At 41.3% G+C, this 26,389-nt stretch overlaps 1 protein-coding gene across 17 annotated transcripts in view; it reads left to right on the top strand.

The window, feature by feature from the left end:
• EIF4G3 (eukaryotic translation initiation factor 4 gamma 3) overlaps window positions 1-26,389 on the top strand; it is a 362,305-nt gene that overhangs the window by 72,603 nt on the left and 263,313 nt on the right. For all 17 annotated transcript variants that reach the window (XM_055137462.1, XM_055137456.1, XM_055137457.1 and 14 more), the window contains one exon: window positions 8,095-8,170. In XM_055137462.1, the coding sequence (XP_054993437.1) occupies window positions 8,095-8,170 (76 nt within the window). The remainder of the gene's footprint in view (window positions 1-8,094; window positions 8,171-26,389) is intronic.

Raw genomic sequence — 26,389 nt, forward strand, 5'->3', positions numbered from 1 at the left:
TACTTTGTAAATACAATGTTAGATTTCTAATTTTGCTGCTTTTCCTCAGGAACTTTTTACTGTCATTTTTTGTTTGTTTTGGTGGGGTTTGGCCTACCTGGGGTGCTTAGGTCTAATTCCTGTTTCTGTGCTTAGGAGTGACCCCTGGCTGTGCCCTAGGGGACACCCTAGGCCATTCTGGGAATCAAACTGAGGCTGGCTGTGTGTAAGGCAAGCACTTTGCCTTGTACTGTGTCTTCAGCTCCCGTACTGTAATTTTTGTAGATATTATGGTGGCTATAGTGATAGTTTATTGTGATTTTAATTTACATTCCCTAATGATTAAGTTTAGAGTCTTTTTGTGTTTGTCAGCTGTGCATCTATTTTGGTGAAATGTCATTTGTTTTAAACTTTTGTTCATTGGAAGAAAAGCACCTGCCAGGGATGGGGGGGTGAGGGGTAATGGGAGGGAAACCTGGTGCTGGGAAATGTACCCTGGTGGAGGGATGGGTGTTGGAGTACTGCATGACTGAAATCCAATCATGAACAGCTTTGTAAAAATAAATAAAATAAAAAAGTAAAACTTTTGCTCATTAAAAACAGAACAAAAATAGATAGGATGGAGAGATAGAATAAGGGGTTAAGGTGCTTACTTTGCATGTAGCTAACCCCAGTTGAGTATCCAGGTTTGTGTATGGTCCCCAGAGCACTCCCAGAAATGATCCTTGAGTACAGAGCCATAAATAAGTCCTGAGCACTACCATATTTGGCCCAAAAGCCCAAACAAAACTTCCCAAATCCCACCAAAAAGTGTCTTTTACTGAGCAAAGGCTTTTGATCTTGAGCTGTTCATTTCATCAGTATTTTTTAGTGTATAGTTTTGATGTTACCTAGAAACTATTTAGCCTAATTGATGATCACAAACACTTCTATAGTTCATCATCATCATCATCACCCCGTTGATCGTCTATTTTCTCGAGTGGTCTCAGTAACGCCTCCATTTGTCCTAGTCCCGAGATTTTAGAAGCCTCTCTTTACTTGTCCTTCCCAGCGATGCCACATTGGAGGCTCTTTCAGGGTCAGGGGAATGAGACCCATCATTGTTACTGGTTTTGGCATATGAATACTCCACGGGAAGCTTGCCAGGCTCTCCCATGCAGGAAGGAAACTCTTGGTAGCTTGCCAGGTTCTCCGAAGGGGAGAATTAGGCATCTTATGTCACGTGGCCGCAAACCGTAAATCGGCTGTGTGCTTCCGGGTGCTTGGTTATATAGTCTCTGGATGTTGGCCGTTGATGGGATTACATGGGCGGTTTGTGGGTGTGACCGCCTAGCTACTGGAAAATGGGGATCTGGGCAGAAGAGGCCCAGAGATCGGGATCTGAGCAGGCTTGGAGATCTCAGGCCCAGGTCCCGAACACCTGGGTTCCTCTGCCGGTTCCTTACTGTGTTAGGCTCATCCGAACGTGTGGAGAGAGGGTATTCACTATTCAATCATTGTGATTTGTGAGATACAATGAATGTCATAAATCACTTATTTCAACAAAATAATTAGGCCACTTAGTTTCCTGTGTTCTTCTATAACTTCTATAGTCATAAAATAAAGTTAGTATCAAATGCTTCCTTTCCAGCAGGTCCGACTCTGGGGGGGAAACTCCAGACAATAATAGTGAGTTTTTTTGTTTGTATGTAATCAAAGTAAAGAGAAAGTAAAGTGAAATTTATCAACTACACAGGCGGGGTGGGGGGCTGGGGGGCGGGGGGTGGGGGGGAGGTTTACTGTGGTTCTTGGTGGTGAAATATATGCACTGGTGAAGGGATGGGTGTTCGAGCATTATGTAACTGAGACTTAAGCCTGAAAGCTTTGTAACTTTCAACATGGTGATTCAATTAAAAAAAATAAATTAAAAAAATAAAGTTAGTGCTGTGGAAATAGCTCAGGTGTGGAGTACATATCTTGCCTGTGTGAGTCTAAAATTTGGTCCCTCGCCCTACATGATTTCCCAATGACCAGTGGGTATAGACCTAGTGGACCTAGGACCATCACAGGATGGCCTTGTAGCTCGGAGCACCACTGGACAGAGCAGTACTCTATTGTTGACAACCTAAGCACCATGAGGTCTGAACCTCTGCTGGTATTGGCTTCAGGGCCCTTCCTGCTTTGGGCTCCACCCAAAAGTTTATATTAATAGATCAATGACACATTTTGATTACTTTTTGCATAGTGGTTGAGAGGCTCATTGTCGTGTATATGGTTTTCTAGTTGGAGCATCAGTTCCAGTTGATAAAGGCTTTTGTTTCTCTGGTTGTCTTTGTACTTTTGTGAAAAATCAGTTTCTCAGGTTTGTGTGACTACGCACACACATCCATATGATTTATATACATATTGATTGATTCACCATGAGCTACAGTTACATAACTTTCATGTTTGAGTTTCAGTCATACAATGATCAAACTCACCCATCCCTCCACCAGTGCACATTTTCCACCACCAATGTCCCCAGTGTCCCCTACCCCGCTCCTCCCGCCCCTGCCTCTATGGCAGATAATTGGATTAACACCCAAGGACAGTAGAGACAAGGGCTGGGGTGACTATATTGTTGAATTACTAGTTGATCTGTTTGTCTCTCTTTCCCAATAACATAGTGACCTGTTTTTCAGGTATTTTGGGGGGTGTTGGGGACATAGGTTTTGCTAGGGGCTGATAGGGGCTGGTAGGGGCTGCCGTGTATGGCCTGAGTTAAAACCCAGAGCTTAGAACATTCCCACTTGGGAGATTCCAGCCCCTCTCCTCATCTCTTTTGGTCTTTGGGCCATACCCAGCGGTGCTCAGTTCTAATCCTGGCTCTGCATCCAGGAATTGCTCCTGACGGGGCTTGGTGGGGGACCATATGGGGTGCTGGTGATCAAACTCAGTCTGCTACATGGATGGCAAACGCCCTACCTGCCTACCCACCCTCCTTCCTCCCTCCCTCCCTCCCTCCCTCTTCCCTTCCACCCACCCTCCCTCCTTCCCTCTTTTTTTAAAAAGCAGTTTTCAGTCTCAAAGAATTTATTTCAGAACAGCCCTGGTTCCTGTTCTGTTATTACTATTCTTATTTTAACTAATTGAGAACACAGCTAACCACAAACAGCATACTGATTTTCCAGTAGGTATATTCAGGCTTACCTAGAAACAAGCTAAAAAGCAGACATTTTACTATCAAAGTCTGCTCATCATGCAGGTAATATTTCTACCCAAGACAAAATCGAAATGATAAACACATGAACAAAGAATTGTAAATACATGAATTTCAAACCTCATTTTTAGTTTCGACATTTTAAATTCTTAAACACTTAGCTCAGTGTTTACTGACACTTCATTTAGATTAAAGAGAATTTATAGTATTAAATGAAAACAAGCCCTTGGACAATAGTAACAATACTAAGGTTACCAAGGGCTGGTCTGGGAGGGGGATGGGGTCTACAGGAAGTGACATAAGGACAGTGGTGGTAGAAGTACAGTAATTTTGTACCAAAAAGCATGAACATTAACACTATTAAGGCCATGTTACCTGGGCAGGAGTGATAGTACAGTGGGTCGGGCATTTTGCCTTGTGCATGGCCCACCTGGGTTTGGTCCCCAGCATCACCAGGAGTTATTTCTGAGTGCAGGGCCTGAGTATTGCCAGTGTGACCTGGAAACAAAAAACAAACAAACAAGAAAACCCGCATAACCTCAGAAATAAAATTATATAGTATTTTGTTTGTTTGTTTGTTTGTTTTTGGGCCACCATCTGATGAGATTCAGGGGTTGCTTCTGGTTCTACACTCAGAATTACTTGGGGCGGTGCTCAGGGGACCATATGGGAGTTGGGGATCTAATCTAGATTGGCTGCCTGCAAAGCAAGCACCTTACCGGCTGTGCTATCTCTGGCTCAATTGATTTAAGTTTTATTCAAATTAATAGCAATGCCCAGTGGGGCCATGTGATGCTGGAGATTGGCGTTCAGGGTACCAAGTACAGTGCTTGGGAGCCTCCTGCTTGTTCAGCATGTGTTTAGCCCCAGAAGTATGTTTTTTTCTTTTAATATAATTTCAGGGGTCTAGAAAGATAGTACAGGGGTGAAGGTGCTTGCTTGTATGGCTCCAGCACTGATTCTGTCCCCAAGCACTGCCAGGAGTGATCCCTAAGCACAGGAGTCAAGAGTAGTTCCTAAGAATCACCAGGTGTGGCCTTAAAGCAAACAACAAAGTAATTTTTTTAAAAAAAATCTGTGATCCTTTAGGAAAGCTAATTTATCAATCCTCACTATTTTGTGTGGTTTATGGAATGAACTAAATGAAATCAATATTATTTTGTGGGCAAGGAGAAAGAATTGCTGGGCTACTGACTAAATATATGATTATCTCTTTAGAAATTTTATAATTATAGTAACATTATTAGCAACTAAAATAAAAGAGATTAAAATCTATAATCTTCCCTTTGTAAGGTTAAGTGGAGTGACTCTGCTTTTTCAGCATAGTACTGATGAACTCATTTGAAAACTTGTTCTCACACAGTGAAAATTAGCCTTAACAAGAAAAAGCAGTAGTAGCTGGCATTGTTGAAGAATTTTCCACTGATCTTAACGCAGTGCAAAAACTATTATTCAGAGTAAGTTTTATTATTCAGAGTAAATTTTAGCCAGGTGCAGTCTTCATTCTCAAAGAATCTACCCATTAATATGATGGACTTTTGTCCTAAAATGTGAGGCTTATGTTTTTTACATTGTTTATGTGTGTCTATATTTGTTTAGATGAAGCAATTTCTTTATGAAATATCTTTATGAAAAGCAAAAAAAAATATATATATATATAGTTGCCTTTATCTGCAGGAAAAAATTAATCTGCAGTTCATCTAAAAAATGATAATCATTCCAAAAGTGCTTCCCAGCCAAAGAGATTGTTACAGGAGTTATTATGAAATTTCTTTATGAAATTTTATAGCTTTGTCATTTCTCAATCTAGCATTTAAAATCAATTTGTGTAGGGGGCAATGGCAGTGCATTGGATTTTCTGAGATTGCTGGTTTAAATGACTGTCTAGAGACTCTGTTAATAATCTTGAGTGACTCATTTTGAAACACTTTTTGGGGATGCACAGATAACTGATTTACTTTATTAGAGGATTTGTAAATTGAGCAACATTCCATCTAAGAAGTAGAAGAGTCAGCCTGGAGGAATGCGAAGAGAAAGGGAATAAGAAAGATTAGGTTTTGGAAAGAGGGTGAGACAGTTTTTAAGCAGGCATAATTCCAGTTAAAGTCATATAACCTCTAGGAATAATAGGGTCTTAATTTTTTTTTTATTTTTTAAATCGAATCACAATGAGATAGTTACAAAGTTGTTCATGATTGGATTTCAGTCATATAATGTTCTAACACAATAGAGATTTTTTTTATGCAGATTACCTTACAAGAATAAGATCTGGGAATTGATTAGTTTACGATTACATTTTGGGAGAATTGAAGCTATAATTAGATTATATATTAAATCTGAGTATCCTTTCTCTCTGCTTTCCCCCTTCCCAGTGAACAACTCCATTGTGCTTGTTATTCTTAAGCTTGCATGATGGGCAGGGGAGGATGGATTTGGGGTCATACCTGGCAGTAGACAGAGCCTACTCATGGCTCTGTGCTCAGGGTTCCCATATAGGGTACCAGAGATGGAACTTGGGTCAACTGAGTGCAGGACAAAAGCGTTCCTGCTGTACTAACTCTCTGATCCCATTTTTGTTCTACTTTTTTAAAAAACATAAATTAAAGACAGAGTTTTGAGAAATGTCCTCAAATAATTTGCTGACATAAAGATGTGAAACATTCCCCTTAAAAAAAAACTCCCTTATACTTAAGTAAAATCATAATTTTACTTCTGATGACTCAGACTTAAGGTTTATGTATACAATTTGCAGTCATTCATGCAAACTTACAAACTCAATGTCATTCATACAGAAAATTACTGCTTGTAGCTCCTGTCACTTCACTGTTTTTTGTTTTTAATTTAATTTTTTAAATCACACCTGGTGATGCTCAGGGCTTCTGGCTCTGTGTTTAGGGATCACTCCTGGTGGTGCTCGAGGGACCATATGTGGTGCTGGGGCTTGAACCCAGATTGAGTATGTGCAAGGCAAGTGCCTTACCCCTGTACTATTGCTTTGGCCCTGTCATTTCGTCTTTCAAATGATTTCAGTTATTTGAAATAGTTACTTGTCCTGTCATCCCATTGCTCCATCGATTTGTTCGCGCAGGTACCAGTAACATCTCTCATTGTGAGACTTGTTACTGTTTTTGGCATATCCAATACGCCACGGGTAGCTTGCCAGGCTCTGCTGTGAGGGCGAGATACTCTCGGTAGCTTGCTGGGCTCTCTGAGAGGGGCAGAGGGATTGAACATGGGTCGGCTGCGTGAAAGGTGAACGCCCTACCGCCGTGCTATCGCTCCAACCCTTTGAAATAGTTAGAAAGGAATATATTATGAAAATAGGAAATATATTTTAGGTTGAGGAAGGACTCTCAGCTTTACCTTACTTCTTTTATTATGCTTTTAAAGTTACATTTGTACACATGATTTATATATATATATATATTTAAAAAAAATTTTTTTTCTTTTTTGGGTCACTCCTGGCTCATGCACTCAGTAATCACTCCTGGGGGGGACCATATGGGATGCTGGGAGTCGAACCTGGGTCGGCCGCATGCAAGGCAAATGCCCTACCCGCTGTGCTATTGCTCCAGCCCCATGATTTATATTTTTTAAAGTAATTCCACTATCTAGAGATAAGTACTACTGTTTCCCTGCTGTTATGGTTATTAGTGCTTTCTTTTTTTTTTCTCATATTCATGGTGCTTAGCCTCTTCCTGCTCTTTGTTGGAGAGATGCTCCTGATGGTGCTTTGGGAACTGTTCTGTGTTTGTGGGGGAAGGGGGAAGGGGATGGGAGAAGTGGGGGGTTGATCTGGGTTCTGCTACATTCAAGGCAAACACCTTAATTCTTGTACAGTCTCTCTGGCCCATAATGGTCCTATTTATTTAAAATTTATTTTATTTTTATAAAATTGTTCACAATAATTTATTACATCTAATATTCAAACACCAATCCCACCACTGTGCACCTTTCCACTACATGATGGTCATATTTAAGGAGGTAAAAATAATCATTTTACTAGGTGGACAAGTTTACAACTTTCAATTTAGATGTAAAACACTATAATGATATTTGTCTTTTAGCAGAACGTCCTGATGAATTTTAAACTACATATGCTACCAGAAGTGACATAGAGACAGTGGTCATGGCCACTTTGATTGTGGTAGACAGCAGTTAGCATAGTACATGAAAACCATAAGCTTTAATATACTAAGCTAACTGTTTAACACCATAGTTACCATGGTAAATTATTAAAAACATTTTTAAAAAGAACAAAATTAAATTATTCAGAAGAGCCTCTTTTGTATTGCTTTGTTTTGTTTGTAAATTCCAACAATGTTCAGGATTTACTCCTGGCTTTGCTCTCAGGGATCACTCTGGCAGTGCTCCGGGGACCATATGGGATGCTGGGGATTGAACCCAAGTCAGCTGCATGCAAGGCAAGCGCCCTACCTGCTGTACTATCACTGAAGAGCCTCTTATTAAAAATGGGAAATTGGTGGATAAATATGGGTGGGCGGAAATAGCAGTTAAAATAGTAAAACAAGGAATTAATGTTTTCTGTGTCTATATACTTAGCAGACAGAGCAGACTTGACCTTTGTAAGTAGTTTCCATGTGAATTTTCTCTCCTGAATATCCTACTTAATGCTTTAGTATTTCTCTAGAAAGTAAAGGCTGTAGATTCTCTTTATGGGTCTAAAGCTTAAAGACATAAAATTTTTTTAATTTCACTGATTTTTGAGTTTTCATGGAAGTTCCTTTTGAAGAGATTGATCTAATCACATTAGGGCATCTAAAATACGAAAACTTTCGGTTTCTGGAAAAGAAGGCTATAATCCTTCTCCTTGGGTGTCACAGCTTGGACCACTGACAGGATTGTGTGGTAGCAGTTTTCTCTTAGAGCTAAGGCAATCCAATTTTGAGTTCTCTTACCTTAACTCGCTCTTCTAGAATTCCTCGAGGACCCGTGCAGCAGCCTCTTGAGGATAGGATCTTCACTCCGACTGTCTCCGCAGTGTACAGCACGGTGAGTACTGTGAGATGCTCGTTTCATTATGTATCTGCTGTCACAGCCTTAGGTAATGCAGGCAGTGTTTGAACAGAATGCAGCATGTTTGTGGCAGAGGGTCAGTAAAACCCAGAAAGAACTAGATGTGTATAATCATATGGTGGGTAGACCCTTTGAAATTTTTTTTAGGGGAGAGGGGGGCCTCCAGATCAGTGCTCAGAAGTCCCTGGGGCACCCTTCTGGCGATTTTGGGCAACTAAGCCAGCAGCTTACTTTTTGGGTCACACCCATCAATGCACAGGGGCTACTCCTGGCTCTGCACTCGGGAATCACTCCTGGTGCTCAGGGGACCATATGGGATGCTGGGAATTGAACCTGGTTGGCCGCGTGCAAGGCAAACGCCCTACCCGCTGTGCTATCACTCCAGCCTCTAAGCCAGCAGCTTAATGTGAAGGACTGAGAATGTGGTGCTGCTTGGGCCCTGTGGGGCCAGGCATGACCCCAGGGCTGCACCTGTTGAGGATGGTGATGTTCACCGTGTAGTGACCCTGTGGTGCCGGGTATGCAGCCAGACATGACTGTATGTGAGTGGGTCAGTTAATTCCTGCACTATCTCTCTGTTCCCTAAACCTTTCAATCCGTTATTATTATTGTTATTGTTATTATTATTATTTGGACTAGAGTGATAGCACAGTGGTAGCGTGTTTGCCTTTCACGCAGCTGACCCGGTTCGATTCTTTCGTCCCTCTCGGAGAGCCTGGCAAGCTCCCGAGAGTATTCCACCCGCGTGGCAGAGCCTAGCAAGCTCCCGAGAGTATTCCACCCGCATGGCAGAGCCTAGCAAGCTATCCGTGCCGTATTCGATAGGCCAAAGATAGTAACAAGCCTCGCAGTGGAGACGTTACTGGTGCCCGCTCAAGCAAATCGATGAACAACGGGACGACAGTGCTACAGTGCTATTATTATTATTATTTGGTAGGTGGGGGGAGTGGCAAGAAGGTGTTCGACCTACACCAAGCAGTACTCAACAGCTACTCCTGATTCAGTGCTCAGAAGTAACCCCTGCCTGTGCTCAATAGATCTTATGTGGTACCAGGAATTTGAAAGGGGTCGACTGCATGCAAGGCTGCACGCCTTACCTTGAGAACTATAGTCCTTTTCGCCCATTATTTTAATTAAGTGGAGGTGAAGCATGTTTAGAAAGGCTCATTCACATTTATGTTTCTTTTACCTCTTTTTTTCTCTTTCCATAAATACTTATGGCCTTACTTGATGATTTTTAGGACACACTGAGTTTTAGTTTTATTTTTGTGTACTTTTTCCATGAAAAAAACTCTTCCAAACTTACAAAGCTTTTTAAAAAATTTTTATTTGTTTTATTTTCATAAAGTTGTTCACAATAATTGATTACATTCAATATGTGAGCACCAATTCCACCTCTATTATACTTTTCCACCACCAGTATTTCGAATATTTCCACCACCGCTCAAGCCTGTCCCACATGTAGATGGTAGATATTTTATTTTCTTATTGCTTGCTATGAATAATATGAGATGTCTGTATAAGGATCTTTCTCACAGTGATTCAATAAAAAAGTAAAAAAAAATATGAGATGTCCTGGAATTCTAAAATTTTAAATAATTGGGGTCCAGAGACATCTCTGCAGTGAGCTGCTTGGTTCCGAGATTCATTTGTGAGTCTCTGGATCATGGCTGTTAATGTGCTTACTTGGCACCTGGAGGCAGTTCATGGGTGTGACAGCCAGGACCCCAGAAGGGCTGGGAGATGGGAAGGGGCGGCCCACTCTTGACCCCTTGAGGCCCTGTGTTTTCAGTCACTGGTCCCGCATACCTGGGTTTTTTAGTGAATTTATTCTCTTGCATGTGGGGGAGTAGAGAGGGCTCAGGACAAGCCTGTAAAGATTGGCCGTGAGGATGGTGGCTGTTGGCTTCTGGAGGTTTGTGGCTGCCAGGGTTCATCTGGGGCAGGTGGGGAGAGGCCACCTGTTCCCGTAGCCTGGCATAAGGTCTGGCAACATCTCTGCAGTGAACCTCTTGGTTCTGAGATTCATTTGTGAGTCTCAGACTTTACAAAACTTCCGTTGTTGTTTTTCTTCAGGGTCACACTGGTGTACTCAGTGTCTTCTTGGTGCTTGGGAGTTGCCCCTGGTGGTCCTTGGGACTACCCAGTACCTAGGATCAGGCCTCCGGTCTGCAGAGCATGTCTCCCCACCTATTAGGCAGTTTTTCCAGTCTAAACTTAAAACGTCTTTTATTATGCATCCCTTTCCTCTGATTACATATAAAAATGTAGACAGAGACAATGTTAGTTCTAATGTGAATAAATTTAAAATGAAAGATTGAAATTCATAGATGAAGGAAAATGAAAATTTACAATGATGAAGGTGTGGGAGGCCCAGGACAAGCCTGTGAAGTTCCAATAAAATTAGAACTGGAGTTTAAGGTAATTTAAAGAGAATTTGATGTCACGTCTATCTTTATTTTTTTCTTTTTTTGGCCACACTCAGTGGTGCTCAGGGCTACCATTTTGCTCTTTGCTCAAGAATAACTCCTGGAAGAGCTCAGATGACCATGTGTGGTGCCAGGGATTGAATGAGGGTAGGCTGCTTGCAAGGCGACCAATTTACCCCTGCTAGTATGTATCTCACCCCAATATCTTTTTACTGTTTCAGTTCCTCATATCACTTCTCAGGAATGGCATTTTAAAAGAAACTCAAGGTACTAAGGAACGTAAATAATTGTAATCAGAAGTGATGTGGCAGACCAGTGAGTTTTATCCTTCTGGATTTTAAATGACATTTAGAATTTGAAAATAGTTTTACATTTAAATTACATTTAGAAAATAGTTTTACATTTAAATTACATTTAGAATTTGAAAACAGTGCTTTCTCATGAAAGAATATATACCGTTTAGTATGTATATATATTTGTATATATATGTATATAATTTTAGAATTTCACTGACATTAGGTTATTTCTAAGCCCAAGATTATAAGTTTTTAAAAAAAAATTTGAACATACTGTTAAATGAGATAAGAAGATAATCACTTCATTGAGGAAGTGATAATAAACTGGTAGGTATAGGACTTCCCAAGTCGCAGAAATGAGTGATTCAGAGACAATATTAATCGACTGGCCATCTGTACAGTGTGGCATGTGTCTTGGTTTTAGGAGTTAGGAGAGACAGAGATAAGTTAATTTTAGAGACTTTTAAGCTTGTCCTACACAGTCTAGAACTTTTTATGCAAGTAATAAGGTAATGAAAGGAAAGTGATTATGTTCTCTGATTTATGTGAAAAGCCTATAGAGCAGTTGAATACCTGTTAATTACTTTTTGTACCTCATTTAATGATTAAGGTAATGGTGTCCACATAACTGTAAATCTACTTAAAGGTTCTATTATCTAGTATGGAATAACCTAATTTTTCCTCCAAAGGTAAATATACCCGCTGAAGTGATAAATTGTTTCTTTATACTTAATTTTTAGAAAAGCTTATTATGTTGTATATTCTTATCCAGTATGGTCAGCTTGTGGTTTGAATGTATTTAAAATATATATCTTTTTTGCACTTTATTATTTTTTAAAATGAAGATACAGCGCTTATCTCTAAAGGTCACTGTGAAAGTTGAATGAGACAAACCTGTTTAAAACTGATAAAGGTTGTGACACCATTTTACTCTAGTTTCACTACTTTAGATATTTTTGCTTGGGGACTTCACAGCAGTTTTGCACCCCCCCCGGTCCTACTGGCAGTTTTCAACCACTGGGTCACCAGTTAAAAATGCAAGGACCCAGTTGTGATGGTGTTTGGGATTATCTGGGCAGTGCCAGGGATTACCTGGCTCACTTGGGAGGTCCTGGAGGGACTCCCAGGCTATACCCAGTGATGCTTTGGGGACTGTGTGATGCCGTAAATTGAACCTGGGTCTGGTAAATGCTTTGGTTGTGCCCTAACTGCTGTGCTATCTCACAGACCCCACTGCAATTTGAAATGAAGTGTGAACAAACTTAATTAATGTGAGATAAAGTCTTACATTTTATAAGTTTAAAAGGTGACTTCTAAAACATTTTAAAAGCCGGAAAGATAATATAGGGGTTAGATGCCTGTTTTGCTTGCAGCTGACCCTGGTTCTGTCCCCTGCACTGCACAGGGCACCCTGAGCACCATCAGAATGAGCCTGAGCACAGAGCCAGGCATAGTCTGCTGAGCAAAGCAGGGTGTGGTGCCCCCCCCAACCCATCCCCCACTTAGTCCTGTTTCTCTTTTTTGTCGATGTTGTGCTGAGTGTAGTTGATAACACCTTCCTGATGGTGATGTTCACACAGTTTGAGTTGTGGTGCTTGCCAGAGTTTTCAGTTTAGGTTGCAGTGCTTTGACGCATATTGGGGCCTGTCTGCATTTTTAGTTATATATTTGTTCACTTACTAATTTTTAGATTTTGCCAGTAGCTTGGCAGTCACACCCACAAACTGCCCCCGGCACCATATAATCTCATCATCGGCCAAGATCCAGAGACTGTACAACAAAGCTCCCCGAAGAGAGCGATGCAAAAATCTCGCACAGCAGAGCTTGGCAAGCTACCTGTGGCGTATTCGATAATGCCAAAAACAGTAACATTATAATGGGCTTCATTCCCCTGACCCTGCACGCGACAGGGACGAATGGAGATGTTAAACTGGCGCCTGCTCGAGCATATCGATGAGCAAGGGGGTGACAGTGATACAGAGATATTTATTGAGGAGGGTTGGGGCTACACCCTTTGGTGTTCAGGGGCTATTTTGGGCTCTGTGCTCAGTGTTCACTCTGAGATCAAACCAAGGTTGACTGCATGAAAGGTAAGTGCCTTAACTTACCTCTGTGATCCTAGGGTGCCACTTAAAAAATATATATTTATATTTTTGGTTAAGGCACTTCTTTAGTTTGCAGTGCCTGCATGTATTCAGATTCTTTTTTTTTTTTTTAAATTTTTTAAAAAAATTTTTTTAAAAAAAATTTTAATTAGTGAGTCACCGTGAGGGTACAGTTACAGATTTACACATTTTCGTGCTTGTGTTTCCCTCATACAATGTTTGAGAACCCATTCCTCCACCAGTGTCCATTCTTTACCACCAAAGAATCCAGTATCCCTCCCACCCCCCAATTCCATCCCTCCTTCCCACCCACCTGTGTGGCAGGGTATTCCGTTTTGTTCTCTCTCTCCTTTTGGGTGTTGTGGTTTGCGATAGGGGTATTGAGTGGCCATCGTGTTCAGTCTCTGGTCTAGTTTCAGCACGCATCTCCCTTCCCATGCAGGATCTCCAACCACATTTATTTGGTGTTCCCTTCTCTATCTGAGCTGCCTTTCCCCCCAGCATGTGAGGCCCGCTTCCAAGCCATGGAGCCAACGTCCTGGTACTTATTTCTACTATTCTTGGGTGTTAGTCTCCTACTCTGTTATTTTATATTCCACAGATGAGTGCAATCTTTGTCTGTCTCTCTCTTTCTGACTCATTTCACTTAGCATGATACTTTCCATGTTGATCCACTTATATGCAAAGTTCATGAGAAAGTCACTTGTGGCCTTAAGCTCACAGACTACTACACAGTTGCCAGGATTGTATTTGGTTCTTGTGGGATATGGCGACTTTAGTAGCCTTGGAAGACAGCCTTGGTAAGCCCTTGCATTATTCCTTGGGTCCCAGTTTGTATTGCATTTTTTCTGTATTGCGTTTCCCCCAAGTATATTGTTTATCTGTAGCAATTTAGAATATATTTGAAGTTTTGTTTTCTTTGCAATAGGATTACAACAAAAAAGTCCCCAACAAAACTTGGCTTCATGAAGTTTGCTGCTATGGCTTAAACATTGGAGATATTACAGAGCTCTTAAAGATACAAAGACAGGCTAAATCCAGCAATATGTGTATATATTTTTGGTTTTGGCTTATGTTCAGTAGTGTTCAGGGGTCACTCCTGCTGTTACTCAGACACCATCTTGTGTCAGGGATTGGACCTGGGCCTCTTATACACTAAGCATGCATTCCAGACTGTTGCGGTATTTCTCCAGCCCAATTCAGTAAATTGTTTATTGGATGATAGCTGTGTATATCAAGTATGGGAAAACTTGCTATGGTCCTTGTCACTTTTGTGGGGGCCATACCCTGCAGTTCTTAGGTTTTTTTAGGTTGGCCCATATGCAAGGCAAGCACCCTACCCACTATATCGCTCTGACTCGTTAAAGAGTTCTTCTTTTGCCAGATGTGAGATGATGATTGCTACTTTATTTTTACAATGAGGATGACAAATTGATGATTATATAAATTAGAACAAATATATGGCAATAATAACCAGTTAACATTTATTAATATTATATGATAAAATAATGACCCAGTCAGTTACTGTCATGAATTATTAGGCAGGATAAGCTGTAGGAATGGATTGTGACTGATACTGTTCAACAGAGAAAATATTTAATTAGATGACCTCTAATAAGCAATAAAATACAGATGGGTAGAAAGTTTGTGCTGTATTTTGTGTGACTGGGGGTAACTGAAGAGGTTGCAGTTAAAACCTTTGAGGTGGATGGTAAGAATGCTGCTCTGTACCATAATAAACCATAAATTGTATATAAAAATTTACCAAACCCATGAGAGTGCTCGACAATGGGAAATTCACTGTATCACTGTCATCCTGTAGCTTATCGATTGCTCGAGTGGGTGCCAGTAACGTCTCCATTCGTCCCTGTCATGTGCCAGTGTAGCCCTATGGCATCTGCTCGCTCCAGAACATGAAGAGCATGTTGTTGTTACTGTTTTTGGCATATCGAATATGTCATGGGTAGCTTGCCAGGCTCTGCCGTATGGGTGGGATATCCTCGGTAGCTTGCCAGGCTCTCCGAGAGGGGCGGAGGCTTTGAGCTTATATAGCTGAGCCAGAGGTGGTTTGTGGGTGTGTCTCCCACATACCTAACTTTTGGCCATTTAATTTCTTGGTAGCCCTAAGTTGGTGGGGTCTGGCCAAAGGCACAGCAGCAATTTTGGGGTATCTGGAAGTCTGAAATCACCATCAGGCTGCTGATGCACTCGCCGGTACAGGTTGACCTGCTGGTGGCACCATACCCCCCTATGGGAAATTAACAGAATAATTTATGGTTTTTATGTACCTATATATTTTTATCATCAGTAACGATTACTGTGTACTTATCAGTATGTCTGTTATTATTCTAAGTGCCTCACTTAGATTAACTCACTTAGTCCTTATTACAAAGATAATGAAGCATAAATATATCTCCTATACTAGTGAGAGACTTGTTGTTACTATTTTTGGCATATCGAATATGCCACGGGTAGCTTGCCAGGCTCTGCCGTGCGGGCAGGATACTCTCGGTAGTTTGCTGGGCTCTCCGAGAGCGTTGGAGGAATCGAACTCCAGTTGGTTGCGTGCAAGGCAAATGCCCTACCCACTGCACTATCACTCCAGTAACAAGTCTCACAGTGGAGACGTTACTGATGCCCGCTCCAGCAAATTGATAAACAGTGGGAGGACAGTGCTACAGTGCTACATACTAGTAAAAGAAGCTGGCATAGTTGTGTGATATCTTGCCCCTTTTGAACTCAGATAATATTTTACATTTATTGATTATTGTATATAAGTCACTGTTAGGTGCTTCCTAACTGGAACAGTGTTCAATGCCTACCAAGTTCCACGCATTATTATATGTGATTCTTTTTTTTTGTGGGGGGGGGGAGGGAGGTGGGTAAGGGTAATGACAGGTTGTGTTCAGTGCTCAGCTTACTACTGGATCTGCATTTAGGGATCACTTCTGGCCATGCTTGGGGACTATACCCAATGTCAGAGATTGACGCTGGGTTGGTTGTACAAGACAAGCACCTTTACTATCTCTCCAGCCCCCATACTGGGCATACTGTGTAGTCTTTGCAGTAACTTTCATTTACAAACAAGTAAATGATGTTCAGGTGTGGTGCCTAATTTGAACATAGGCTACTATGAAGTAATGTGTTTCAGTATGTGGGATGCTATCAGCTTTTTGTTGAAACTCCCACATATTAGGTAAAAATGCTATACATATTTTTTTTAAAGTAGAACTCCTGGTAATATGAAAGTCTTAAAATTTTTTATTTATTTATTAATTCACTGTGCGGTATAGTAACAAAAATTTCATGTTCGAACTTTGATCATACTGTCATCAAACACCCATCCCTTCACCAGTGCACATTTTCCACCACCAAAATCCCCAGTGTGCCCCCTCCCCCATTCCACACCTCCCCCTGCCTGTGTGGCAGACAGTTTGCAAAATTTGCAAAATAGACAAAAAACCTCTTTCTCTATTTTAGTTACCTTCAATATTTCGAGATGAGTCCTACCACCCCTCATACCTGCCGAAAATGTAACGCTAGACAATGTGTTTTGTGTTGCTTGTTATGGATATAATATAATGTCGTGCGGCTGGCCGCGTGCTCTAAGAATTCCAAGATTTTAATAATTAGGGTATGAAGAAAACCATGCCACGAGTTTCCCAGTCCGAGATTCGTTTGTGTGTCTCTGGACTGTGGACAGGGGGGAGCTTAGGTAGACGGTGGGCAGATGTGGCATCATTTCGGCATCCCATCGGGGCGGGGGGAAGTAGGCTCCACTCCTCAACTGTCCTAGAGACTTGGGATTTACTGTCACTGCAACTCATGCCTGGTGTTTCCTGCTGGCTTCTAGAAAATGGCGACAGCTGGAGCTCATAAAGGGCAGGCCCTGTCTGGAGCAGCCCAGCGGAGAGAGCCTATTGCAGAGTCCCAGGCCATCTCTGCTGCAAGTTGCTTGGGTCCGAGATTCGTTTGTGCGTCTCATGATGAAAGTTTTATGGCTCTACTGTTTATAACTGTGATCATACAAACATTTTACTGTAGTTTTATCAGAGCTCAAGAATCTTTTGATTGGGCTAGAGAGATGGCAGGAGTTCTGGGTTCTATTCCAAGCACTGCATAGTACCTGTAATACCCTACCACAGAGCATGGAAGTAACCCCCCTCTGAGCACTGCCTGGTGTGGCCCCCAAACTATCCAGACATAAAACAAATCTAAAGGATCTCCTTGCTCTCTAGGAAATTGGAGATATAGTGCAGGAATTAAGGCATTGGCCTCGCATGTCCCAACCCTGGTTGGATCGCTGGCACACATCATCCCTTGAGGAACTTGGCATCCTCTGTCACTTGTACTGAACTAATGGCAATGTTGGTTTTGGATTGTCAGGGTTCCTCAGAACACCACTTTGGAGAATTCCCCCGACTTCTTCCCCCACCTTACACCCCAAAAAACAGAACAGCTTCTGTGGGGAAGAGCTCAAGTGTGAGTTTATAGATTATGTGTTAAATAGACAGATTCCTTAGTAAGATTTTACCTGTCTTTTAACCTGGAAATAATTTTACATTTTAGCATTTACGTATGTTAGAGTTCATTTATATCCCAGGATATAAATGTTATTAAAAATTCTGCGTTATTGTTATAATTATTATTAAAAATTGAGTTCCTTTTCTGCCCATCTTGGTATCTGCTGACAGGTGATGTTTGTGAAAAAAAGTTTTCCTTATTAATAACATTTAATGTACTTTTAAATTATATTCCTAATTAAATACTATATGATGTTTATTTACTTGATTTTCCTTCTTCCATATAAGGGATTAACTTTAAAGATACAAAGAGTGTTCTTCTGATAAATGTCAGCATAGGTGGCTTTTGAATTCTTCAGGTAAGAAAATAGCAGAGGACCAGAGAGCTGGAGAGATAGTATAGGTGTTAAAGGACTTGCCTTATACTGGTGGATCCTGGTTTGATCCCCGGCACTGCTGATGGTCTTGTGAACACCACTAGGAGTGAACTCTGAGCAGAACTAGAGATGAGCTCTGAGCACTGCTGTGTGCATCCTCCCATCTCCCCCTACTCCCTCCAAATAGTAGAGGCCAGGGAGATCATTCAAAGGGCTGGAGTGCATGTTGGTGCACTGCTGGGCGTGATCCCCAACTGATGAACCAGGAGTAGTAGTTCTAGCATTGCCAAGTATAGGTCGCCCCCCTCCACCCCCCCAAAAAAAGACAGAGGAAATGGAAACAATAAGCAAGTTGTTTTTTTTTTTTAAATGGTGGAAAACTTTTAAAATGCTTTTTTAAAAAGAAGGGTTGGCTGCCTGCAAGAGGGCCTTAATTCCTGTGCTATCTTTCCTGCCTTGAAAATGTTTCTTTTACTAGAATATTCCTTCAGGACCATTACATAAAGTATATTATAGGTATCATTGTTGGTAATAAAACAGCTGTAAGTTTTATAGCAACTATAAGAGACCAATTTAAAATAAAATGAGTAATAGGAAATTGAACTCTTATAAGTAATTGTATAGTAAATGGAGTTGTATTTAAAAAGAGAGAAATAGAATAAAGATTTTTTTCTGAAAAGTTGGTAACATTTTGATGTTGTAAACTTATGTTAGATCTGTGGAGGTACTCAATTTGTACTTTATGTGATTCCCTTTTTATCTTTTAAAATTTTTCATTACAATTAATATTTTACTTTTTAAATGAAGCAAGAAAGTTTTATTGAAACTAGTTTAGAGAGATGTAAGGGGTGAGACAGAGAGAAGTACATGTTCGAGAGAGAACAGAGGCTCTGGAGTGGGCAAAGAAACAGACAAGCAGACATGATACATGTTTAAGGAAGAACACTGGTTTGAACAGTAAGCCTATCTTTTAAGTTTATTTCTTTGGGTTTTGGGGCCATACCTGGTTATGCTCAGGACTTATTCCTGACTCTATTCAGGGATCACTTTTGGTGGTGCTTGGGGGACCGTATGTGGGTGCTGGGGATTGAACCAAGATGGCCTGGGATACGGATAGTCACCTTACACCTACCACCTTGTACTGTCCGTGGCCTACCCTTTTGTTATTTATTTATTTATTTTTTGAGAATTAGACCACACCTAGCCATGCAATGGGTTTACTCCTGGCACTGTGTTCAGGCATCAATCTTGGTGATGTTCAGGGGAACTATATGTGGTGTCAGGGATCTTTCTTGGGGTGTCTGTATGAAAGAAGTACCTTATCCTCTTTACTACCTCTCTGGCTACCCTTTGAATATTTGTATTAGCGCAAATCAGATTATCAGGAGGATCCTACAAGCTATAGATTGTAAAGGATTATTTCACTTATGTTTTTATTTTGTGATTGCCTTACTGTCTTATAGAATGCAGTATTCAATAGGAAGGTGCTCAATATCATTAGCTGTTACAAATTTCAAGGAACTTTAGATTTTGTTGCTCTTTTGTGTGTGTAGGGGGATGGGACTCGGAAAACTGAACCTATGACCTCACACCTTCAAGACAATTGCTCTACTGCTGAGCTGTGTTAATTTTTTTTTTTTTGGTGGGGTGGGGGGACTTGCTCAGGGCTTATTCCTGACTCTGCACCCAGATATCAGTCCTGGCGGACTCAGGGGAACATACGGAATGGGGAATTGAACCTGGGCTGGTGGCCCTGTCAACTTTTATGTTTTCAAAATCAAAAGTATATGTATTATATACTATACACATATAATATAACATAATAATATGTAATATATTATATTTATTATTCACTGTATCACTGTCATCTCCTTGCTCATCGATTTGCTTGAGCGGGTGCCAGTAATGTCTCCATTTGTCCCTGTTGCGTTCAGGGTCAGGGGAATGAGGCCCATTATAATGTTACTGTTTTTGGCACATCGAATACGCCACAGGTAGCTTGCCAAGCTCTGCTGTGCGAGATTTTGCATCGCTCTCTTCGGGGAGCTTTGTTGTACAGTCTCTGGATCTTGGCTGTTGATGGGATTATATGGTGCCGGGGGCAGTTTGTGGGTGTGACTGCCAAGCTACTGGCAAAATCTAAAAATTAAATTTTTTAATGAATCACCATGAGATACCGTTAAAAAGCTTTTGCGATTGATAGGTTTCAGTCATACAATGTTCCAACACCCATCCCTCCACCAGTGTACATTTCCTACCACTCCGTATCCCTCATGCCACCCCCACCCTGCCAGCCTGCCTCTAAGTCAAACACTTCTCTCTCTCTCTCTCTCTCTCTCTCTCTCTCTCTTCTCCCTTTCTCCCTTCTTTTGCCCCCTACTTCTACTTCTTTTTGGACATTATGGTTTGCAATAAGATGCTGAGAGGCCATCATGCTTGGTCCTTTACCCACTTTCAGCACACATATTCCATCCAGAGCAATCCCTTCCAGCTATCATTGTCATAGCAGTCCCTTCTCGATCCCATCTGCCCTTTCCCCCAGCCCTTGTGCGTGCGTGCGTATGCGCATGTGCGTGTGTGTGTGTGTGTGTGTGAACTTTATAAACACTGTCTTACAAAGATGTTCATAATACAGTTGTTTTTTGAGCATTCAGTGTTCCAACACCAGTCTCATCACCATTGTGACTTACGCTCCACCGTTGCTCCCAGTTTCCCACCCACTCCCTACGCCTAACTCCGTAGCAGACTCAAAATAATTTTATATTGCTTGTTACACAAAATGGTAAATAAAATTGTCAAAAAGTAGTTTAGCAAAAGAAAATTTGTGAAAACATCGCATTTATCAGAGTTATTGAGGATTTACAGAGCTGCTTGTTGCTGTTGAGCCTTCTGTGTTCTGCTTTTGCTCACTGAGCTTGGTAGGCTTCTCTGCTACTTTCCCATCTAATTTGCTGTGCTCCAACTGGGGTTATATGGTGGAATTTGTGGAATTTGGAGGTGTTGCACAGTTGCATTCATGGCCACACACTCCAGGACTATGGAATTGGGAGGATTCTCAGCCTGCCGCCCTCTTGATGGACCCCAGAATCTTCAGCCTGAAGAATGGTGTATCTGGGAGTTTCATCAGTGTGTCAACTTTCCTGAGATTAGTTGTGAAACTATAAAGCTGGAGTGTTTGTGTGGTGGAGACTGTGGAGTGGGAGTGCGGGTAGTTTGATTCTTCATTGAAGTACAATATAATGACTTTAAAAAATGGACTCACAAAATTTAGGCATATACATCAAATATTTTTTCAGGTCAATTTAAAGACTTTTCTCTTTGTAAAGATAATGCTTCAAAGAGAAAGCTACCATGATGCTTAATAAGTGAAATGTATGCCTTATTAAATAAGTCAGGTTGGAAACCTTTTTAGAAAAAAGGTCTTAATCTCAATAAGCCTTTCCTGAAAATTGCACAAGCATTTTATCAAGGTGCTAAAGATTTTCCTTAAACTAATGGATTATTTCATAGGAAAAGTTTTGGGGGTAGATTCCTTTATTTTTATTAAATACTGGTCTAGGTTCTATGATAGGAAAATATAAGTGAGAATATCCTACAACTTTGTGTGCTTTTTCATTATTCTTAGACTGGGAGACAAAATGTACTCATAAAAATTGGTGAGTAGTTAAAAGTTAAGAATGCCAAACCCAAAAGCAATATTAAATAAAATAAAATCCTCAGTTACACAAAGCAGAGACCATATCCGTATATAAAACCAAAGTGTTCATCTCTTATTTTGTTTGTTGACTTTTGGGCCCATCTGTGGATGCTCAGGAGATAAAACTGGGTCTGTACTGAAGGACTTTGTTATGCTGGAGATAAAACCCATCCCTGGGACTCCTGCATCCAAAACATATGCTCAGCCCATCAAGATCTCTCTCCTGCCTCTTCAGGTTGTTTTTTTTAAGACCACTGCCTATTAATTCATTATACTTTTTTTTTTTTAACACTTTGGCTTGTCAGGCATTTTTCTCAACACAAGAGATAGTTTTCTGCTCTGTAGATGCTTATAAGCAAGTGGGAAATTGATTGATAGTTTAAATGCAGATGACAAATACTGAAGAGGTAGGCAAGGGAATGTCTTGTAATTCTTGTAAGTGCCGAGTAAGAGTGTGAGACCCAACCAGGAAGACGGTATGTTGAGAGAAGTATCCCCTGAGAACTGAGATTTTGGGTGAAGTTCAAAAATAAGGAAGGAGGTATAAGATAAAGAGCTGTGCATGTTTATGTAGTTACAGGACATTGGGGAATGGAAAAAATGAGATACCAGAATTGCAGCATCTGGTGGAAATGCTGGTAGTTACTAGATAACATAGCTAACTGAGAGCAAACGTGGATGCAGGAAAATGTACAAGCTGGATAAGGGCGTAATGATACTCCACGGCTCTTAAGTACACTTTCCATAATGCTTGTTCATTATAATGAATTTGTGTGACCAAGAAAAGATTTATGTTAAATAATTGCACAGTGTTAAGATTTCCATTTAAAATAGTACAAAATGTTTACAATAGCCAGAACCTGGAAAAAACCCTAGTGCCCAAGAACAGATGACTGGTTAAAGAAACTCTGGTACATGTATACAAAGGAATACTATGCAGCTGTTAGAAAAGGTGAAGTCATGAAATTTGCATATAAGTGGATCCACATGGAAAGTATCATGCTAAGTGAAATGAGCCAGAAAGAGAGGGACAGACATAGAAATATTGCACTCATTTGTGGAATATAAAATAACAGAGTAGGAGACTAATACCCAAGAATAGTAGTATATAATACCAGGAGGTTGACGCCATAGCCTGGAACTTGGCCTCACACGCTGGGGGAAAGTCATACCATATGGAGAAGGGAACACCAAATAAATGTGATTGGAGATCCCTCGTGGTAAGGGAAATGCGTGCTGAAAGTGAACTAGTGACCGAACATGATGGCCACTCAATTCCCCTATTGCAGACCACAACACCAAAAGGAAAGAGAGAGAACAAATTGGAATGCCCTGCCACAGAGGCGGGGTGGGATTGGGGGGATAGGATTGGGGGGTGGGAGGGATACTGGGTTCATTGGTGGTGGAGAATGGACACTGGTGGAGGGATGGGCTCCCGAACACTGCATGAGGGAAAAATAAGCACGAAATGTATGAATCTGTAACTGTACCCTCACTGTGACTCACTAAATAAAAGTAACAATAATTAAAAAAAAATAAAATAGTACAAAAGACTTCATTACATGAGGAGATTATTCCTAGCTAACTGAAGAATCTGCAATTATGGAATAGAAAACATTCTTTAGGGATTCTACAAAATGCAGGGCATATCATAATTTATGATAAAATATTAAGTGTGTTGGGAATACGGAACAAAGGAGAGAAGAGACGGCATTGGTGAAGTCAAGCTGGTTATTTTTATTTTGGGGCTTGGGGGCCTCACTTTACTGTTCTCAGGTGACCATGCATTATCAGGGATTGAGTCTAGGTCTTCTGCGTGCAAAGCATGTACTCAGCCCTTGAGCTCTCTTCTCTGAGCCCAAGAAGCTTTTTCATTTGTATTGGAGAGAAAATACATTTTAATGATTGATTTGTTTATAAATGATAATGTTCAGCACCTCTATGACAGCGTGAAGAATGCCAAGAGTGGGAAAGCCACAAACAGACGCCTTTCTTCGGAAACTCTCGAGCTCATTCACCAACGTGGTTTGGCACGAGCCTCAGGCAACCACAAGCTAACGTCCGAGCTCGCAAAGCTGTGCAGAGAAGCGATAAAGGAAGACCTCAGAGAAGAGCAGCAGTGTTAGCCGATTCGGGAGAAGCCGGGGAAAATATTCGCAACACTTGCCTGTCCTTCACCAACTATAAGACCAAGATGACTGCCCTCCGACGTCCTGATTGATCTATCACATCTTCCAGAAGGGCAATGCAGAGGATTATTTATGACTTCTATTTGGATCTCTTTGACAGCCACATCCACCTGCCCACATACCAAATTCCGAAGGATGGATATGTTGTTCCCAACTCCCTCCCTTCTGAAATCCGACACGCCATTTCGTCGGTAAAGACTCGCACAGCACCCAGTCCAGACAAGGTCAGACCTGAACACCTGAAGAGTCTGCCAACAGTACTCGTCAATACTCTGGCTCAGCTCTTCACATGCTACCTGTCTGAATGCAAGGTTCTGTCCCAATGGAAAACCAGCAGGATCGTTCTGTTGTATAAGAAGGGAGACATCCACGATATCGGCAACTGTCGCCCAATCTGCTTGTTGTCCGTCAACTACAGGTTGTTCACTCGAGTCATCCTGAATAGAATAGGCAGAACACTAGACGAAGGACAACCATGCGAGTAAGCCAGGTTCCAAAAAGGATTCAGCACAATCGACCATATCCACACAATGACCAAGCTCATTAAAATTTCGCGAGAGTTCAAGATGCCCCTCTGTCTAACATTCTTCGATTTAAAGAACGCCTTTGATTCTGTTGGGACTGAAGTGGTTCTAGAAGCCCTAGCCAAACAGGACATTCAAACTTAGTACAACAAGATCCTCCTCGAGCTGTATTACAGATTCACCACCAGGATCTCACCATTCTACAAGGAAGTGATCATTGACGTAAAGAGAGGGGTTCGGCAGGGCAATACCATTTCATCGAAACTCTTCAGTGCCACCCTCAAGAATATCATGCGACGACTGGAATGGGAAGTAATGGGAGTGAAGATAGACGGTCGGCAACTACACCACCTCCTCTTTGCTGATGACATTGTTCTAATAACACCAAACATTAGCCAGGTAGCACAAATACTGGCTGATTTCGACCTCGAGTGTGGAAAGGTCGGATTGCAGCTGAATTTCACCAAAACAATGTTCATGAAAAAACTAGTCCCTGACATTCCATTTGCTCTCCACAGAGCGAACATCTCCAAATGCAGCACCTATGTGTACCTGGGTCGAGAACTCAACATGACGAACAGCTTGGCGCCAGAATTGCGCAGGAGGAAGAGAGCAGCATGGAATGCCTTCACGAGCATCGAAGAAGTGGTTAAGAGGACGAAGAACCTCTGGCTTCAGGCACATCTTTTTGACTCCACTGTTATTCCTGCACTAACATAACGCCTCAGAGACCTGGGGCCTTGCGAAAACAGGATAAGAACGCTATTCAGGTATCCCATAGAGGAATAGAAAGAGCTATGCTAGGAGTATGTTTCACTCAAGTGAGAGAAGGAATCCAGAGTTGCGACCTCCACCGGTCAAGAATCAGGGACGCTGTCTCGTTTGCCACGGCATCAAAAATCAAATGGGCTGGTTTTGTGATTCTGGTAATGTGATTCAGAGACGACCGCTGGACTAGAGCTGTTATCGACTGGATTCCACGGGACGTCAGAAGACTGTGTGGCCGCCCACCTATGAGATGGTCAGACTTCTTCGTCAAAACCCTGAATGAATGGTTTGAGGCTCTATCTGTTCCTGGAGCGAGCAGATACCATTGCGCTACATAGGCATACGACAGGGACAAATGGAGATGTTACTGGAGCCTGCTCGAGCAAATGGAAGATCAACGGGATGACAAGTGATACAAGTGATACAGTGTTCTATTGTATCATCATACTCAGAAGTACTATAGGTAGCTGTATATATGTTCTGTTTGCCTTTTACTTTGTTTTACAATTTGATGGGCCAAGTAAAATAGGTTCAACATATGGATGCTATAATGTTAGTGACATTATCACTGTTGTTTTATTTATACCAGTAATTTTCCAACTCTTAATAACCATGTCAAAAACTTTGACAGTTGAGCATATAAATGAGAATGAGTATATCAGAAGTCACTTGTCAGTTGTCAGTTCTGAGAATAAAGACAGCAAGTTGCCTACAGAAGTAGGCTGCCTTGAAAAAGTAAGGAATTTTTCCTTTTGGGTGTAGTGGGGACACTTAGCAGTGCTTATCGATTTATTCCTGGCTCTGCTCAGGAATCACTTCTGGTAGTGCTCAGGGGACCATATGTGTTGCTGGAGATAGAACCCAGGTCAGCCATGGGCAAGGCAAATGCCCTACCCCCTGTACTATTTCTCCAGCCCCAGAATTTTATTTCTTATGCTCATTTGTCTTATTAATACATGTGTAAAGGCAGTTTTGCCAGTTGTTGGACTTAGTAGCTAGTCCTTAGTGCTTTCTGTACCTTTGCCAGACAGTCATCCTTAGCTAATAATTTAGGTTTCAGTATTGAATTGGGAAAGAAATTTGTAATCATTTAAATTAATTTATTTATTGTTTTTCTTGTCTTTGTCTGCCCCCTTCTTGCCATTGTTGCTGATGCTGATGTTGTTACTATGACAAGGGGTGGGTTGCACATACCTAGATCTGGGCTTTCCAGGTCACAGATCAGGCTGTGGTGCAACAGTGCTCAGTGATGTTTGCACTCCTTTCATTGTGGTGCTTGCAGTTCCT

Source organism: Sorex araneus, chromosome 5 (assembly GCF_027595985.1).
Source record: "Sorex araneus isolate mSorAra2 chromosome 5, mSorAra2.pri, whole genome shotgun sequence".
In the NCBI taxonomy this organism is placed as follows: domain Eukaryota; kingdom Metazoa; phylum Chordata; class Mammalia; order Eulipotyphla; family Soricidae; genus Sorex; species Sorex araneus.